Consider the following 15,921-nt stretch of genomic DNA (forward strand, 5'->3'; position numbering starts at 1 on the left):
ACTTCGAGGGTGTTCTTGCTGCTTAATCATCCGCAACTACCGGTCTTGCTTGTTGTTTTTTCGTGCTAGGCGCAAAGGGGGCTCGGTCAGGCTGTGTCTCCTTTTGCCCCAACTCAGCACGTTTTCACCACTGGAGGTTGGCTGCAGTCATGCTCTTGTCGATCGATTGATTGCTGAGATCAATGAGCACTTTAGTCGTACTTACGGAATGAGTTTCGCTGTGAATAGAGCGTCCACACACACACAAGGGCGGGTAAGGATGGGAACCAGCGAAAGCTACTGCTTTCTTTCCAGACTTCCCTGAATCACCAATCAACATACCAAGGACTTTGTTTTAGGTTGAACACCCTAGCCGTGTGTATCATAATCATCGATGGTACTGTTCCTTTTCCTTCTTCTTCTTCTTCTTCTCCTGCTCTTGATACCACTGCTATGTACCGCTGCCCATCGACACCGATGCTGCATTGGGTGTTTAGTAGTTATTATGTTTCAGCAGGAGCAGCAGCACTCACACATGCAAGGATAAGATAAATAAGACAACTAACTCCGATCCCTGTCTACGATACGCCCATTAAGAGGCCGGGCTATCAGATCTGCCACTGGCAGTCAATCCATCGGGATCCAGACGCTGCGCTCTTGCTCGATCGGTTGATATTGATTCCAATGGCGCTATCAGATGAGAGTCGAATTCGGATAGGAGACAGAAGATAGACAGGTGTAGGGTGGAGGATACGTATCACTGTATGAGAGCAACTTTGCTGCGGATCTTTGGCAAGATGAGGAGAGAATGATGGAGTTGTGAAGAAAATGCGGTCATGTGAGGCTCACTGAGGTGAGACAAGGCTGAGCTAATGGGCGTATGGAACAAAGACGAGCTTGCTGTGGGGACGGCCGAGATGGTGCCTCGGTGGTGCCTACCTAGGAAGGTAGTTACAAAGTATTTACATGCGATCATCATCGAGTATAGCCTTTAGGTTGGTCAAGGGCTTTAATGTCCCGGAGGAAAAGGCAGGGCGAGAGATCATTTGTCTTTGTGAATGTGCTTCGAGTTCTGCATTCCCGGCGGCTTTCTTCTCGGAGTACGCGCCCAAGGAAAGACTTTGTTTTCGGCGGTGCTTGAGCTGGCGGATGTTTCATTGTGTTCATTTCAGCCTTGTGCTATTTTCCAAAGCGATCTGTAGACATACATATAACAATATAATATGCCCCAAACTACGCCTTATCCCTTACTGTTTGAAACCCATTTAGGAAAGGGAGCAAGCCGCTTTACTGGTGCGCGTGACGTAGCATCGCGGAGACCTGGCCAAGCCCGGGAGAGTGTCGCGGGAGCCACGCCAGGGTACGCAGGAGAGTGACGCAGCACACTTGAGCACTGACCTTCTTTCCCAGGGGTCAGTTCAGGGTTGGGAGGCCCCTTGGGGCCTCCACTATTTACCTAGCTATAACCCCTTGTTATAAGCAAGTGCTGTCGAGAGGACCAGGTTGGGATCTACAATAGAAGTAGCTAAGGCTATCATAAGGAAGAATAGAATTTTATCGTTGTTTTTCTATCTGATTGACTAACTTAAGGTTAATTCAGGTTAAGGTGTATAAGCCTATATTGTATAGACATAGACCTCTAATAATGTCTCTCAGAAATACGAGACTAATCGCCGAGTACTCGTAAATACGAGCGTCAGAAATGCTAAGCCTGACAAGCTTATAGTTGATAGGTCCGAGAATACCTCGTACTTCGTGCAAGATTCTTCTTGTCTTTTTGAGCGATCCTCAGAGGCTTACGGACCTATTACCCGACACCTGTCTATGACATATTACACATATCGGTTTATATACCGAGTACTCTGTATGAATCTAGCTAGGTCAAGAATAAGATTGATGTTTTCATGTTTTGGTCGCATGATACTCTTCATTAGGACACGACACATACGCCAGCGGATTTTAGGCGGCCCAGCCGGGCGTGGAGTTAGCTGAGTATTCGACTTTCTGAGAGGATTCTTGGACATGCTGTATTGTGTCGTGTTGTGGCAAGAAGGACGCCGAACGGCAGAGATGGGATCACAAGCAGATGATGCAAGTGCAGACTATCGAGACTCGGTCTCTTGGTCTTCCTCTTCAACGCCGTTGGGGTCGTCCTCATCTTTGAAGGAGAAAACGGGCCAAGGGAAAGCATCGACGCTGTCGCTGTAATTTTCACCCAATAGCTGTTTGTCCTCGTCCTCGATTCTGCTGCGGCGGCTGTGCGTTGCGATGTTCTCGACAAAGTTGTCCATTGCTTGCTGCTAGGCTTAGCAGAACCCTTCACTGCCGTAGATGAGGTGGGGGACCCTGATCAGGCGGCCTGTCATAAAGTGGCAAGTTCATGAGCTGGACTTTCGAAAAGGAGTTTCATGACAAGCCTGTGAGAAGAGCAGAAGTAAAAGGGCCTGGGTGGTCGTCTGCTGCCGATTTTACGGAAAGATCTGCTTCTTGCTTGTCCTGGGGCCCTGAGGGGTGTGATGGCATGCCCCAGAGCTAGAGTTGGCTAGCTAGTGGTATCTCTCAAAGAATTCAGAAGAAGGGTCGCTGGGACTGGGTCCACAGGAGGTTGTCAAAGGCTAGAATGAAGATATGCTCCTCACACTCGAGGACTTAAGTCTGGCCGTCGAGTTTGAAAATAGCCGCGCACTTGAACCTGTAATTCGAGTCTGGGCGCATGGACAAAGACCTCTGGAGAAAAAATAGCTAGACGCCACGAATTGCGAAAGCCTTGCGAATTGAATGAAGAACAGTTCGTATTAATTCCTTCCCAAAAAAGCTGTCCTGGAAGTCAAGTTATCGTTAAAATTTGGCCCCTTTCATTGCATCCTTGAGTTGTGCTGCACAGGCAACTCATGTACCATGCCTAAATTCTGGAGTTTGGTTCCATCGATCTCAGATGGGATTGACGGCTGATCGGAATATCTAGCAGGGTAGTGCTGGTTGTAGAATTTCGAGCTCGCTGGCACAGCTGTGTCTCCGGATGGATGATATGACTGAGATGAGTGGGGTTCCAGGTTTGATCGACGGCGTCGAGATCGCATCAGGAGGACGGAGAGTGTGGCGATGATGATGACTACCGCCGCCACTGCAACCCCTATCCCAGCCTTAGCTCCTGTCGACATGCCATTCGAAGATGAGGATGTCACTCCGGAATCGCTCGGGGTTGCTGTTCCACTGCTACTTGGAACCGTGCTGGCAGAAGTGGTAATGGAAGCGAGGCTACTGCCAGTGTTCGTGGGGGTATCAGTTGTAGATGTTTGAGATGAAGTTGATGTGCCAGAGTGGGTGGAAACGACCGCTCCGAGACCATTGAGAACTATACCGCGATTTTCTGAACAGCAGGGTGGATCATTGTCACAGCAAAAGCTTCCGTCGTCGCATTCGATTGCACGAGGTAGGAAACCGGTTCCTGGATCTGTTCGGGAAGATTAATTAGCATGTTCCCAAGCCAAGGTCAACACAAGAGCTGCTACTGACCATATTGGCAGATATTTGCACAATTATCCCACGGAAAGGTCGAGCAAGTAGGAACAATCAATTGATTATTCTGCTTACAAAACCGATTCGGATCGCAGAAATCTGTTGTCTGGCAACAGATGTGAGACCCGGGGCACTGTGTATTGTTGGGAAATGCCAGCCCCGTCCAACCGTAGCAATCAATCTTGCCAGGGTACTCTTCATCTTGAGTCAAAACAAGTCCAACGAAGGACAGGAGCAGAGGAATGCTGTATCTGAGTAACATCCTCACTTGAATGGACTTGAATGGGTTGGACAGTCGAGATAGCAAAGTTACAGGAGCCTTGGAGACTTGCAAGGTCAGAACTTCTGGTCGATGTACATTAAAAAGCCGACTTGTGGTTATGGAAAGATACAGAGAAGCCGAAAGGGCGAGGGAATCAGGTGGATGCTCCATGTCGGATCGAGGGCAAGGCCGATTTGAACTCATGTGTATTCCCTGGTTCCTCAACCATGGCCAACCCGTTTTGCCGCTCTCCTCTGCAAGGCATCCCTAGGGCGCGTAGGATATGAAACCTCGACAAGAGGCTACTCTGAGCCACTGACCTATAATTCATATCTGTAGCTGTCGGTCGTGCATATTGTGGCTCGAAAATAATACCCAGGTCTCTTGGCAATGGAATCAAACTTACCTTGAGTAGTGCGAGGCGCCTAACTAGCGCTCAGTAACCACTGCAACTGTGTTACAGAAAAAGACTCTTATCGAGGGCTGTGAGGTTTGACTGCAAGGGTGCTCCGTACGGAGTACTCAGGATGGAGCACGGATACCCTGCAGTCAATTCCATGCTGCGACCCATTGTACCCAGCAGGGCTCCAGAGTTGACGCAGGCATCGCCAGGGCCAAAATACGTGGCGAGTCACGCGACCCTTCTGTCTAAAGCAGTGCTTCCAGAAGGCCAAGTGATGCTTAGACTCAGAGATTGGTAATTAGGCCATCGGCCATCCATCGCAACAACAGCATGAATCACTGGGCCTTGGAGTCGCCATTGAGCGTACTCCATCTCATCATCAGCCTAAGGGCGGCGTTGTCGACTGAGATGGGAAGGCCGTTTTTCTAGCGAAGACATCTCTGCATGTGCCGGTGCACCCCCTGAAAGTTATGCGGTCACAGGGCTTCAACCACCAAGTTGCGGAAGAGGCGTGCTGATTCTGTTCTTTATCGAAATGGAAGGCCACTAATTACTGCGTACTCCGTACGAGGTATGTACCTCAAAGTGGCTCCGTTTCTACCATGGCGGAGGACAAATTTCCAGGCCAGGCAAACAAAAGGCGGCAACTTGTATGGGGCGCTTACATGGGTTGTTGAGTTGGCCAATAAGCCCATCCATCTGATGGACTAAACCCCATCATCTAGTACCCTATACTACCCATATATGGTAGGGAGTTACAACAGACAACCCCTCATTAAGTTAGGCGCACCCATTCCCGGATACTAGCGCCGGCTTGTCGGGGACTGTTTTCGTGCCACCGTTTGCAGGCGGGTTTCAAAGGAAATGACAGGATTACGTGGCCCAACCTGTGGTCAGTAGGAGGGATCGAGTTTGTCCGTCAATTACTAAAGTGATAGACAAAACGCAACAAATGACAGACAAGGAATATTTGACAGACGTCATAACGCTAATTACTTGGCATAACACTAAATGCTACCGCCTTGGCGCTAGGTAGAATATTTTATGCTAAGATTCTATAGTAAAGTACTTTAGTATAGATATCTTGGTATATTATTAACTATTTATACGTAGAGCTTATAAAATTTAGCTAGGGTATATACTTAGGATATAGGGCAATTTAATTATTAGACCTAGTGGTACTTTTACGTTATAAAGTTAATATTCTAAGTATACTATAAGAACTCTTTTACTATAATTTCTATAGAAAGTTATACTAGAAGAGCGGTCCGTAAGCCCTTTAGGATCGCTCAAAAAGACTAGAATCTCGCACAAAAGCGTATTAACCGCCCTCCTAGGTGCTTCTATGTCTACGCCTAAAACCTTTAGATCCGCGGTACACATATTTATAGCTCGATTTACCTTTCCACACACTTGAATTCGCTGGACACTCGTTGTCTATTAATCGTGCGCTACGTGGCTAAATATCGGGGTGCCTTAGTATTAAGAAATGCTAATTTTAGTGACGTAGTACTAATAAAGTCTACTACGTATGTGGAATAGTATTAACTAACTTAGCTAGCTTGGCGCCAAGAGGTACTAATTATCCTGAGAACTATCGACGCTGTTATTTTAGAATACATAGCAGACTTCTTGGCGCCTAAATAAATGACAGATACGTCACGTCCCGTCTGTCACACAATTCCTATTGGTGTGGGGGGCCTGTTAGCCTCTCCTCCTTCCGAGTGTCGCCCTCGAAAAATAGGGAAACCATCTGCTCAGATTCATCTAGAAATGGGATCAATGCGGAAACACTTATCATGTTATTCAATTATTCGGGAGCACTCACCAAACATCGCTTCCTCACTATAGCCGGCTTGGTCGTTCTTTTACTCCTGTCACTGTGGACATTTAAACGATCCGGCAATGTACCACAGTTATCCGTTCCCGAGCAGTCGATTGATAGTCCTTCCTCCGATACACAATATGCCACCGCCTCCAAGATCGCCGAGTATATGCGCGCCCATCCCTTGGACCCTTCCCGATTTGGGGAAATGGGAAAGAGAATGCAGACTCTGAAAGACTGGATCAATCATGTGGAGACGGTGACACTTTCCCGGCAGGATCAGGATAAGTGGTCTGAGATGATTGAGAATGTGGCCATAACACTGGTACCTTTCATCAAAGAGCCCGGCAGTCACAGCAATAAATCGCTAGAGCAGCTACGTGGTAGATTTGTTCGCGGTTCTGAAGGGCTTGTGATAACCACGGGCAAGAAGCGCTTCCGTTATGCATGCCATCTCATTCTGAGTCTGCGTCACGTTTTAAAGTCAGAATTGCCAATACAGATTGCCTACGCCGGAGAAAATGACTTGCCAAAGGCCTACAGGGATTTCATTGTTGGGATTGCGCCGGGCATAACAACTTTCGATGTGACAACTGTCTTCGAGGACCAAACATTAAATCTACCCAACGGAGGATGGGCAATCAAAGCCTTTGCGATCCTTGGGAGTACCTTTGAGCAGGTGATGCTGCTTGATGCAGACGATGTGTTTCTGCAACCACCAGATGTCATCTTTGCAGAGCACCCTGATTACCTGAAAACCGGTACTTTGCTTTTCCACGATCGCCTGCTTTGGCAAGGTGCATTTAAGGAGCGACATGCCTGGTGGGAGAAGGAATTGGAGAATACCACGCTCAGTGATACCATTAAGCAATCCAAAGTCTTTATGGAGGGCTATGCCGAAGAAGGAGACTCCGGGGTTGTGGTGGCCGACAAGTCTCGTCTGGACGTCTTCATTGGTCTCCTTCACATTGGATGGCAGAACACGAGGGATGTCCGTGAAGCATATACATATAGGCAGGGCCATGGCGACAAAGAAAGCTGGTGGTTTGGCTTTGAACTCACAGAAACTCCTTACTCGATGGAACCACATTATGCAGCCATTACTGGGCACGCGAAAATCGGCCAGGATGGGAACAGAGAAGACAGAGTATGCAGCTTTACTATTGCCCACGTCGACCACAAAGCCCGGCTATTATGGTTCAATGGTAGCTTTTTGAAGAATAAGGAAATCGATTCGGTGGATTTTGACGTTCCAACCGAATGGATGATCGATGGGACTTGGGAGAAGGGTGCTACCAAGCAAGATATGAGTTGTATGAGTGGAGCAGAGGTACAGTCAATAGACCAGACTATCGTCCAATTACTCCAGGATTCCGTCGAACTAGCAAAGCAAACAGACGACCAACTCCGCGCACAGATCCCTGAGTCGGTGCCCTGAAGGATGGCAACAAGCTTAATTGCAGACCGCCATTCCCCAGCATGCTGAGAGAATAGGGAGCATTGGTACTGAAGGCGAGATCGCCATTGGTCGCCGTCGTGTCAATATCGCAGGCCACGAAGTCAGAAAAAGGACAGCTCCATTCTCAGCTTCCGCACAACACTGTCAGAACTGTGGCGGTCTGGATGAAGATGCCCTGCCACCGAGCGACAACCAGCCTGGAATAGGAGAAATGTCGACAAGCTAAGGTCCTTGCGGCTTACCTCACCTATTCTCCGGGGTTTCTAGTTGACGATCGGGATTTAAGTTGTATGTAAAAGGCCCCAAGAGCTTGTCTTCGTCACTTACGAATCTTGGTATATGAGGGAGAAAGATCGGCCCAAATATATCTCGTACATGAGCAGGTATAGAGAGATGTCAGACTTGGCTAGACGAACATAATGAATGGTTTTGATGTTTTGGTTTCTAGCTTTACCACGGGAATCTGGACTCCATCATCATAGACAATCGTACTGCCGATAGTCAAGGTGCCGGGAACCTTGCCTCCCACATCCATACGAGTTGAGATACGTTAGTCCATGTTCTTCCCGCATGTCTCACTGTTTGGGTTCTACTCACGTCAAACGTCCAAAATTGGCGGCCCAGCCGACAAGCTTCCCGCGATGGTGAATGGGCATGAGGACGATGACAGGTCACGGCTCCAGCGACCTGGCACACATCGTTGGTGACAAAAATATCGCCTTCGTTGATCTCTCTTTTCCAGAATGAAAGGAATGAGGGAGTGAAGCTGCCGAACTGACCAACGAGTATCTGTCCTTCGGCGTTGGCGCAGCGCAGCATCGGAGTGTTCATTTCATTTCGAGTGGAGGCTAAGGATGACGCGATGACCGTCGAAATGAGACTTGCCTTCGATATTTTCTCCTTCGTGCTCTCAGCCAGTGCCAGTCTTAGTCCGACGCTGAGGCTAGTTTCGTCAGCCGGCGTGATAAGGATATTCCCTACTCCGTCGATCGTGCCAACGAACCCGGGGAGGATAAGAGTATTAGAATCCATTTCGGTAATGTCGCTGGGCCGGGGATACGATACCCGTTCTTCATCAACTGTCGCCGGTCCCAAAACATGGCCAGGGTCGTCTTTCCCTGTACGGTGATGGGCCTTCGGCTCATGACGGCCGAGCCTGGAGGAGTGCTCGCCTCCCCGGAACCAAGCCTTTCCAGCTCCGGGACCTTGACAGGGCGAAGAATGTGTGGCTATGACTCTGAGACGCATAAATTCAAGCTCGAATGAAGGAAGTGAGAAGCTGAACTGAAGTCTCGTGGCTGAGTTTGGTGGTGGCATCTCCCTGGGCACACAGACTACCAGGAGCTAGCGGGATGATGAAAGGCCAGGCACCGAGCAGCTTGCCTACCGCAGTTGCGTGAAGGGGCCCCACTCCGCCAAAAGCTACTATGGCGAAATCGGCAGGGTCGTAGCCAAACTCTACGGGAACGACGCGTAGAGCGCTGTATATGGTCTCGGCGACGAGGTCGATGATGCCTTCGGCAGTCTACTATATCGAAAGGTCCATCTGAACCGCAATCTCATCGACTGCTGCCGCGGCCACCTCCACGTCGAGGCTAAAGTCTCCAGCGAGAAGCTCTGCTGGGAGGTAGCCGAGGACGAGGTTTGCATCAGAGACGGTTACTTTCGTGCCTTCCTTGCCATAACATGCAGGTCCGGGTGTAGCACCAGCACTCTCCGAACCTACTCGGAGCGTGGAGGTAAGTTCCTGGAAATGGCAATCGAACCACCCCTAGTCCCCACTGTGCGGACGTCCACGGAGGGAGCCTTGACTGCCAAGTTGCCAACTAGGTGTTCTTGTCTGACGCTTGCAGAGCTATTCGAGATTGAAGCACAGTCAGTCGAAGCGCCGCCCATATCCAGCGTGAAGGGATTCTTATATGGAGTTTGGTTGGCAATCACATCAACCACCCCTTGGACTCCACCAGCAGGCTCCGACCTATATAAGACGTCAAGGCGCATGCTAGACCGACGAAGGTAGCTCCGAATGGGAAGGACAACTTATTTCAGAAGATTCAAGGAAGCTCACCGGCCATCCCTAGACTTATCATGCCACCATCGCTCTTCAAAATCCGTACTGTAGAGGTGTCTTCGGCGAGCAGCTTCTGTAAGCCCGCAAGGTAACTCTTAACCGCCAGCTTGACCACCGCATTCGCCGCGGGTGTGACGCGTTGGATGAATAGACTACTTCAACCTCGGTTCCCAGCTCCTCTTGGACGATCCGAGCGACCTCCTTCTCATGACTTTTGTTTGAATAGGAGTTGACCAGGCTAACAGTGATGACCGACAGCTTCTGGCTCTTGAATTCAACAAGGTTCTTTCGTAAATCACCCTCATCCACAGGGGTGACGGTGACTCCATCGACAGACAAACGTGGTATACACGTAATGGTGCTCTCCTGGTGAATCGGTGACTCTGGAGGGTCGAAATTGATCCAAGCACCAAGGTGACCCGGAATCTGGGACCTTCTCAGAGCTAAGACGTCTTTATGGCCTTGCGTCACAATGATGCCCGCCGACGCCCCTTCCCCTTCCAACACCGCATTTGTCGCTGGCCAAAGCTAGTAGAAGACATTGGCCTTCTCTTGGGTGCCACATCGCGGGCTACGACGGTCTGGATGCGCGGATGACACCTGAGACGCCGCTCTTGGGGCAGGCAAAGGATAACACCGAACTGCTCCGTAACTGTGTTCAGAGAGTGTTATCGGACGGCGAAAAGGTTGGGTCGCCGATACAAGTTGGGCTACTCCAAGAAGGCTTCAAGATCCCCAGCCTGGATCCTCGTGTGGGTGATGTAGTATCTAGGGCAGCATTGTCGTCGTTCACGACAGTAGGCTCCACTGTGTCGGACATATACGTCCCACTACACGCGTGAGGGACAGCCATTTGGCGGCTACGAGAAAAATCCTTGGTTGCCTACGGCATGAAGGGTGAAGCTGTGAGAACTCTGCCACCACGGTATCTCTCGGCGCCCCCGCCCAACGATCAGGAGATGTTCGACTTGATATCGTCCAGCAATCCCGCGGCCACCGACATGATATTCAACGCAGCATATCTTGCGGAGCAATATCCTTCTGGAATGGTGGCCAAAGCACGTTGCAAGGTTATGGAACTCCGGGCCGCCTACAACAAGGCTCTGGGCCAAGTCGACGTCTTGATTACGTCGTGTCCCGCCAACAGTGGCCATGAGACACCCTGGGCCGGCGTCGAGTGTGGAGAAGATCATGCTCGCAGTTGGCGAGCAACACGTGCCCCTTTAATGTCAGGGGCCACCCAGAGATGAGTGTTCCTTGTGGCTACTTGGCAAATGATGAAGGAGAGAAAATGCCAGTGGGAACGGAGATCATCGGGTGCAGATTTGAAGACGACACGGTGTTGACAGCGTCGGCTGTGTTCAATATGGGCCAAGAGCTCTAAGCACCGTCTTCTGACATGGAAGTGCGGTTAGAACCTCGCCAGGTGTTTGTGTAGCTCGGCGCAAGCCAACGCTCCTTCAAATGCAAGATTCTCTCATGTCATCAGAGGAGTTCAAGCATATATTGGTAAGATTTTGGGCCTAGGGTTCGAGAGGTTTATGGAGTGTTCTTTGAGCAGCTACACTCTGAAAGAGAAAGGTGTTGTCTTCCAAGGACGGACTTGTTGCACTGTTCGTGCTGTAGCCTTGACTTACAACACTGGAGCAGCAGACGAACAAGACTGACGGTGCATACAATCCAGCTTGCGAACACGGAGTTCAAGAACATGGTGGATAAGCTTATTCTGTAGCATGGGACGAGCAAAACAAGGTGTGAGTGGACCACAGTTGCTCCGTATATCATCAGGTCACTAAAGAGGACTTATGGGCGGATCTTTCTGTCGAAGACTATCATTGCATATCAGCAATCCCCGCTCCTTGTGACTCTTACTAGCTGTTTCCGCATGTTCTATCACCTTTCCAAGATCAGGCCTCCTGGTGGTATCAGGGCTTTGGCGCGTGGAGAGTTTTGCTTATCTGCAGACCGCCCACCATGAACCACATGGCAGAAACTGGGTGGAATTCCAAGGCAGTTCCCGCGAATAACGTACCCAAATGTATTGAGCCATGAATCAGGCCCATCCAAGTCAACGTTGCGTGCATGCTGGAACTAGTCAGACAGGCAAAAGGGATGGGAGTAACTGGAGACTTGTTAGCGATCGCGAGAGAGGACCAGTATCTGCTCATCTTCCAAGTACCTTGGTCAGCCCCTCTCGTCTTTGGGCAGCATAGCTATCGTGACATTGAGGCGTGCGCCAGTCGAGTTAAACCACCTGAGATGGTCAGCACTTCCCGTGAATAATATTGGGAGCAGGCGGAAAGGCACGTAAAAAGAACGTAGAATGAAAGCAAAAACGTGTTGACCGCAGTTCGAAAGCCAACTGCAAAACTAATAGCAGCGGGCGCCACGCTGAATAAGACCTTTTGTAGTCAGTACTAGGATACGCCTCATACATATCGGCGTTCGTAATGAGTTGTCAGCCGTTCTCCTCCGCCTTGTTGAAGACTTCGGCCGCGGTTCTCTTTCTCTTCGGGCATTGGGAGATAGCTAGCGGGGCAGTTAGGCTACCAGAAAGTCGAGGAAAGGTGACAGCCCCGAGGAAAGGTAAAGACAAGAAGAGGGAAGGAAACTAAGGGAGAGAATACATTGTCCTATTCTACAGGCCATAGTTATAGAACGAAGGGATTCAGTTGGCCCCGTCCGAAAGCGTACGAGGGTATCCCTCTTAGGGATCCCACCTTTTCCTAGGGCCGAAACGGGTCATCATAGATATAATCGGTTAAAATTACCACGAGGCTAGATATGTGTTAAGGTTGGTGCCGATGAGACTGGAGCACGAACAGGGAGCCTTACGTGGCACGTGAGGGAGCACAACAGCAGCGGGCTAGAGCAGGGAGGGAGCAGAAGGGAGGGAGTAGAAGAGAGCGGACAATGGAGCAACTCGACCACGTAGTCATTAGCGCGCGAGGAAAGCAGCGGTCGAATAGGCAGCACAAAGGCCTTCGAACACGACAGCTCGGGGTTTACATATATATATATATATATATTTTCCCCGAACAGTCGTCGCCCGCGACTTTTTCGCTGACTTATCACCCGCCGCTTTACTCTCCCGCTAACGACTATTTAGTCGACTCGCTCCCTTCTGCTCCTTTACGACTCTGACCCGCTCCTACCGTGCTCCCTCACGTGCTAGTGAGGCTCCTATTCGGGCTTTAGTCTTATAGGTACTAACGTTATATATATCTAGCCTTATAGTAACTTTACTCGAATATATATATAATGGCCCGTTTCGGCCCTGATAATTAAGAGATAAAATCCCTAAGAGAATGCACTAGAGAATACCCTACTACGTTACTAGACGGGATTAACTAAATCCCCTAGTTTTATAGGATAATAACTCCTCTTCCTCTTTTCCCTTTACTATTCTTCCTTCCTGTTACGAACTGACCTTCATACGGCCACCCCTAGGAGCTATAAAGGGAAGGTATAGCGAAGAAATCAAAGCAGCCTCGTTAGCAAGGCTATCACGGATCACGTGACCTAAATGGCTCTGTGGGTGTCACGGTCCACAGAAGGTAGCCACGGAAGACACGTAACTATATAGTGTACGGCTGTCCCGATTAGGCTTAGCGCCTTACCGCGTCACACGTGGTTATCTTCGCGCCGTCGCTACTATTATACTTAGACCTTCAACGTTCTAGTATTCATATTATAATTTTTACCGTTAACAGTGATCTGTTGAGCGCCGTGATAAATGGTACCTCTATTCAATGGTTTAGATCGTGTTGTAGCATAAATTTTTAACAAAAGAAGATGTCGGCAAAGTCATTGCCACCACAATCACATACAAGTTAATATACTTGGCCGAGCCATTCTCTGCCTAAGGCTTTCACATCCTCAATAGCCGCAAGCAAATAAGAACAACATAGAGCAGAAAGGTTCGGACTAAGTTTCTATGCAGTCTCCAATCATATGGCGGTGGTTTGTAGGAAGCTCTAGGCATGAGAATCTGCGATCATTGACATCTCGAGTCTTTACTAGCTTTGGTGTCAGAATATCATCTTTCCTTTTCGCCGGCCCTTCACACCCTTCTGGTCACGTCTCTAGGATGAGTCCTGCTGGATTCACCAAGGTAATCCCGCTTCGCAGCACTAGTGGCAGTAGCTCCTTGCACCTCCTGGAAAGTCATCGCGGGAGGTTTCGTGAGAGTCGGACATCCTCCGTCAGGCTTGTCAAAGAGGGCCACGGTCTCAGGCTCACCGGTGTAGAAACAGCTGCATGCGTTTGAGAAGCTGGGGTCGAAGGATGCGTCCCTGTGTGAAGGAGCGGTTAACATGTCACTTCCAGAGGGCAAAGAGATGCAATAGAATAGAAAGGCTTTTAGGTACATACCCATCAGTGCAGGAAAATTCTGGCCCACCTGTGAAGACTGTGAATGGCACGTCGGCGTCTGCTGCTACGGCGCCGATTCTGTAGACGAGGCAGTTGTCGACGAGACCTCCGCCGTACTTTTTATCAGTAGAGGATGTATCACACTGCAACAGGGGTTCCATTCTTAGCTTAGAGGTCTTCCTTCCTATGGTGAGGGTTTTTGGGTTTTCAGACTCACCCCATTTAAAGCTGCCAGAAATCTCGTAGTGCAATAGGACTTTTTGTCGCCATCTGTTGCTCCGACTGTGAATAGCGAACTTCCCATACATCCCGGCTTCCAAGAAACATCAAGGCAAAGCTTGTCAGCTGAGCCGTTGACTGTAAAGTTGTCGCTGACACCAAGCGCCTTGTGGCCAGAACCATCACCGAAGGTAACTGCTGGAACAATATTCACTTCCCACCAGGCCTTGTTGCTGCAGTATTGTTGGACTTTGTCGGCAGCCTCAGCAAGACTAGTGCTATAAATAGCGTCGGTCAAGACATCACTCTGACATCTGGGAGGGAATGGTTGGCCTAGGGCTGGAGTATCTGACAAGGCGCCCACCCATTGAGCCATCTGAATTCGATAGTCTGAGGGGTATTCGCTGTCGTCGTATGGAGTTCCCAGAGTGAGGCTGGTGGGGCTGGCATCATCCAAACGGTCATTGCATCCAGGTACAGGTTCAATATCTAGCTCATCCAGCAACACAGCCTTATTGTCGATCGATTTGTACTCAATGACAGGATTCGGTTTCTTGAAGGGCGGTAAGGTAAGCTTAAACTCTCTGATGACAGGCATATGAGGGTATCTTTTCAAGGGTCAGCAAGTTCAACTGCTGTAAGGAAATTGACGACCGCTTACGCCCCAAGCTTCTCCTGCGTATATTTGGCCAACGCGTAGAATACAAGATTGTCAGCTAGAGTAAGATTAGTCTTGGATATGTAAAGAACGTATCAGCATGCAGCACCCACCATTTCGCTGGACATAATAGCCCGTCGGTAGATCGCCAATCTCTGGCTTGAAACGTGCAAGGAGTTTGGAGCGGGTGGCACCATATGCTCTCTCCTCTACGGTCACGTCTCTGCCAGTCGATGCGCGAAAGGCGTACGTGATTGTCATATCGTCAACAACTGGATTTGGGACGTTTCCCACAGAATCCGCGACATTATTCAGGTGGAGAAGCTCATGAAACATGGTTTCGGCTGCAAGATGGTCAGCAGGTCACGGGGACAATGTTTGAGACATACCTCGATTAAGATATTTGGTAATATCAAATTTTGCAGTCCCAGTTTGACCACTCCCAAAAGCGTACGCGTTTCCAAGACTTCTCTTCTCAAACCATGGTTTGCAAAAATTGATCATAGGCCAGTTGGGGTCATCCGGGTCTGAATTCAGCGAATATGCATTGAGACTTGGATTCGGTGTTTGGGGAGGCGGATTCTACGGAGGATTGCACGGATCATTACCATTATCATCGGCACATTTCCTTGAAGGATCGTCGCACCGTACATAAATAAATAATCTGAACGGATTAATAAATGAACCAGGGTATACAGTTGCAGCATTTGCAAAAACTGCCTGGATTTGTTTCTGCTGGTTTTTATTGAAACCTGGGGGACCGAGGTATTCCAAGGCAGCAGCACTGTTCCAATCAATGTTGCTTAGGACGCCTTTAGTGTTGGAAAGGGTTTTGAAATCATCGTATGCTTCCTTAATATTTGCCGTCTGGACTTTGTCGCATCCACTGTTCGTTATAGTAAGCTATCGTCCTGGAATCGTGGATCAAACATTCTTACTTAAAGCCCCACAGCCATGTACCGCGAAGATTTGTGTCATTCAAGTCTGGATAAGCGGTGGTGGCGAGCTCTGGTGGCAAGTCTTCGTACTGGGCCAATACTTTCAGAGCGAAAGCGACAAGCACCTGGATGAGTATATGCATATTTTAGGTGGAAACAAGATCAGTGAGAAAGGAAAGACTTGAGATGTATAGTCAGAAATTGCTGGCTTAGG

The 15,921-nt window shown here is 49.3% G+C and overlaps 7 protein-coding genes across 7 annotated transcripts; 2 read left to right on the forward strand and 5 right to left on the reverse strand.

The window, feature by feature from the left end:
- Positions 1–2,081: 2,081 nt before the first annotated feature.
- Positions 2,082–3,931, reverse strand: A1O9_05382 (uncharacterized protein; the record flags this gene model as incomplete). The annotated part of the gene is made up of 3 exons (XM_013404601.1): positions 2,082–2,276; positions 2,877–3,433; positions 3,496–3,931. The coding sequence occupies 3 exons, from the start codon at positions 3,929–3,931 to the stop codon at positions 2,082–2,084; spliced, it is 1,188 nt and encodes a 395-aa protein (XP_013260055.1).
- A 2,031-nt stretch (positions 3,932–5,962) lies between these two features.
- A1O9_05383 (uncharacterized protein) lies at positions 5,963–7,426 on the forward strand (the record flags this gene model as incomplete). Its single annotated transcript, XM_013404602.1, has 1 exon — positions 5,963–7,426. One exon carries the CDS (start codon positions 5,963–5,965, stop codon positions 7,424–7,426), a length of 1,464 nt encoding a protein of 487 aa, XP_013260056.1.
- Positions 7,427–7,853: 427 nt separating this feature from the next.
- A1O9_05384 (uncharacterized protein) lies at positions 7,854–9,448 on the reverse strand (the record flags this gene model as incomplete). The annotated part of the gene is made up of 5 exons (XM_013404603.1): positions 7,854–7,964; positions 8,045–8,731; positions 8,835–8,972; positions 9,030–9,169; positions 9,214–9,448. The coding sequence occupies 5 exons, from the start codon at positions 9,446–9,448 to the stop codon at positions 7,854–7,856; spliced, it is 1,311 nt and encodes a 436-aa protein (XP_013260057.1).
- A 103-nt stretch (positions 9,449–9,551) lies between these two features.
- On the reverse strand, positions 9,552–10,371 carry A1O9_05385 (uncharacterized protein; the record flags this gene model as incomplete). Its single annotated transcript, XM_013404604.1, has 2 exons — positions 9,552–10,036; positions 10,233–10,371. The coding sequence occupies 2 exons, from the start codon at positions 10,369–10,371 to the stop codon at positions 9,552–9,554; spliced, it is 624 nt and encodes a 207-aa protein (XP_013260058.1).
- A 37-nt stretch (positions 10,372–10,408) lies between these two features.
- Positions 10,409–10,768, forward strand: A1O9_05386 (uncharacterized protein; the record flags this gene model as incomplete). The annotated part of the gene is made up of 1 exon (XM_013404605.1): positions 10,409–10,768. The coding sequence occupies one exon, from the start codon at positions 10,409–10,411 to the stop codon at positions 10,766–10,768; it is 360 nt and encodes a 119-aa protein (XP_013260059.1).
- A 675-nt stretch (positions 10,769–11,443) lies between these two features.
- Positions 11,444–11,920, reverse strand: A1O9_05387 (uncharacterized protein; the record flags this gene model as incomplete). Its single annotated transcript, XM_013404606.1, has 2 exons — positions 11,826–11,920; positions 11,444–11,711 (listed from the first exon to the last, which is right to left on the reverse strand). The coding sequence occupies exon 2, from the start codon at positions 11,684–11,686 to the stop codon at positions 11,444–11,446; it is 243 nt and encodes an 80-aa protein (XP_013260060.1). The 5' UTR covers positions 11,687–11,711; positions 11,826–11,920.
- Positions 11,921–13,581: 1,661 nt separating this feature from the next.
- Positions 13,582–15,850, reverse strand: A1O9_05388 (uncharacterized protein; the record flags this gene model as incomplete). The annotated part of the gene is made up of 8 exons (XM_013404607.1): positions 13,582–13,813; positions 13,893–14,035; positions 14,110–14,719; positions 14,773–14,827; positions 14,883–15,113; positions 15,159–15,351; positions 15,466–15,655; positions 15,708–15,850. The coding sequence occupies 8 exons, from the start codon at positions 15,848–15,850 to the stop codon at positions 13,582–13,584; spliced, it is 1,797 nt and encodes a 598-aa protein (XP_013260061.1).
- Positions 15,851–15,921: the final 71 nt, after the last annotated feature.

This window comes from Exophiala aquamarina, assembly GCF_000709125.1.
Source record: "Exophiala aquamarina CBS 119918 chromosome Unknown aczIA-supercont1.4, whole genome shotgun sequence".
In the NCBI taxonomy this organism is placed as follows: domain Eukaryota; kingdom Fungi; phylum Ascomycota; class Eurotiomycetes; order Chaetothyriales; family Herpotrichiellaceae; genus Exophiala; species Exophiala aquamarina.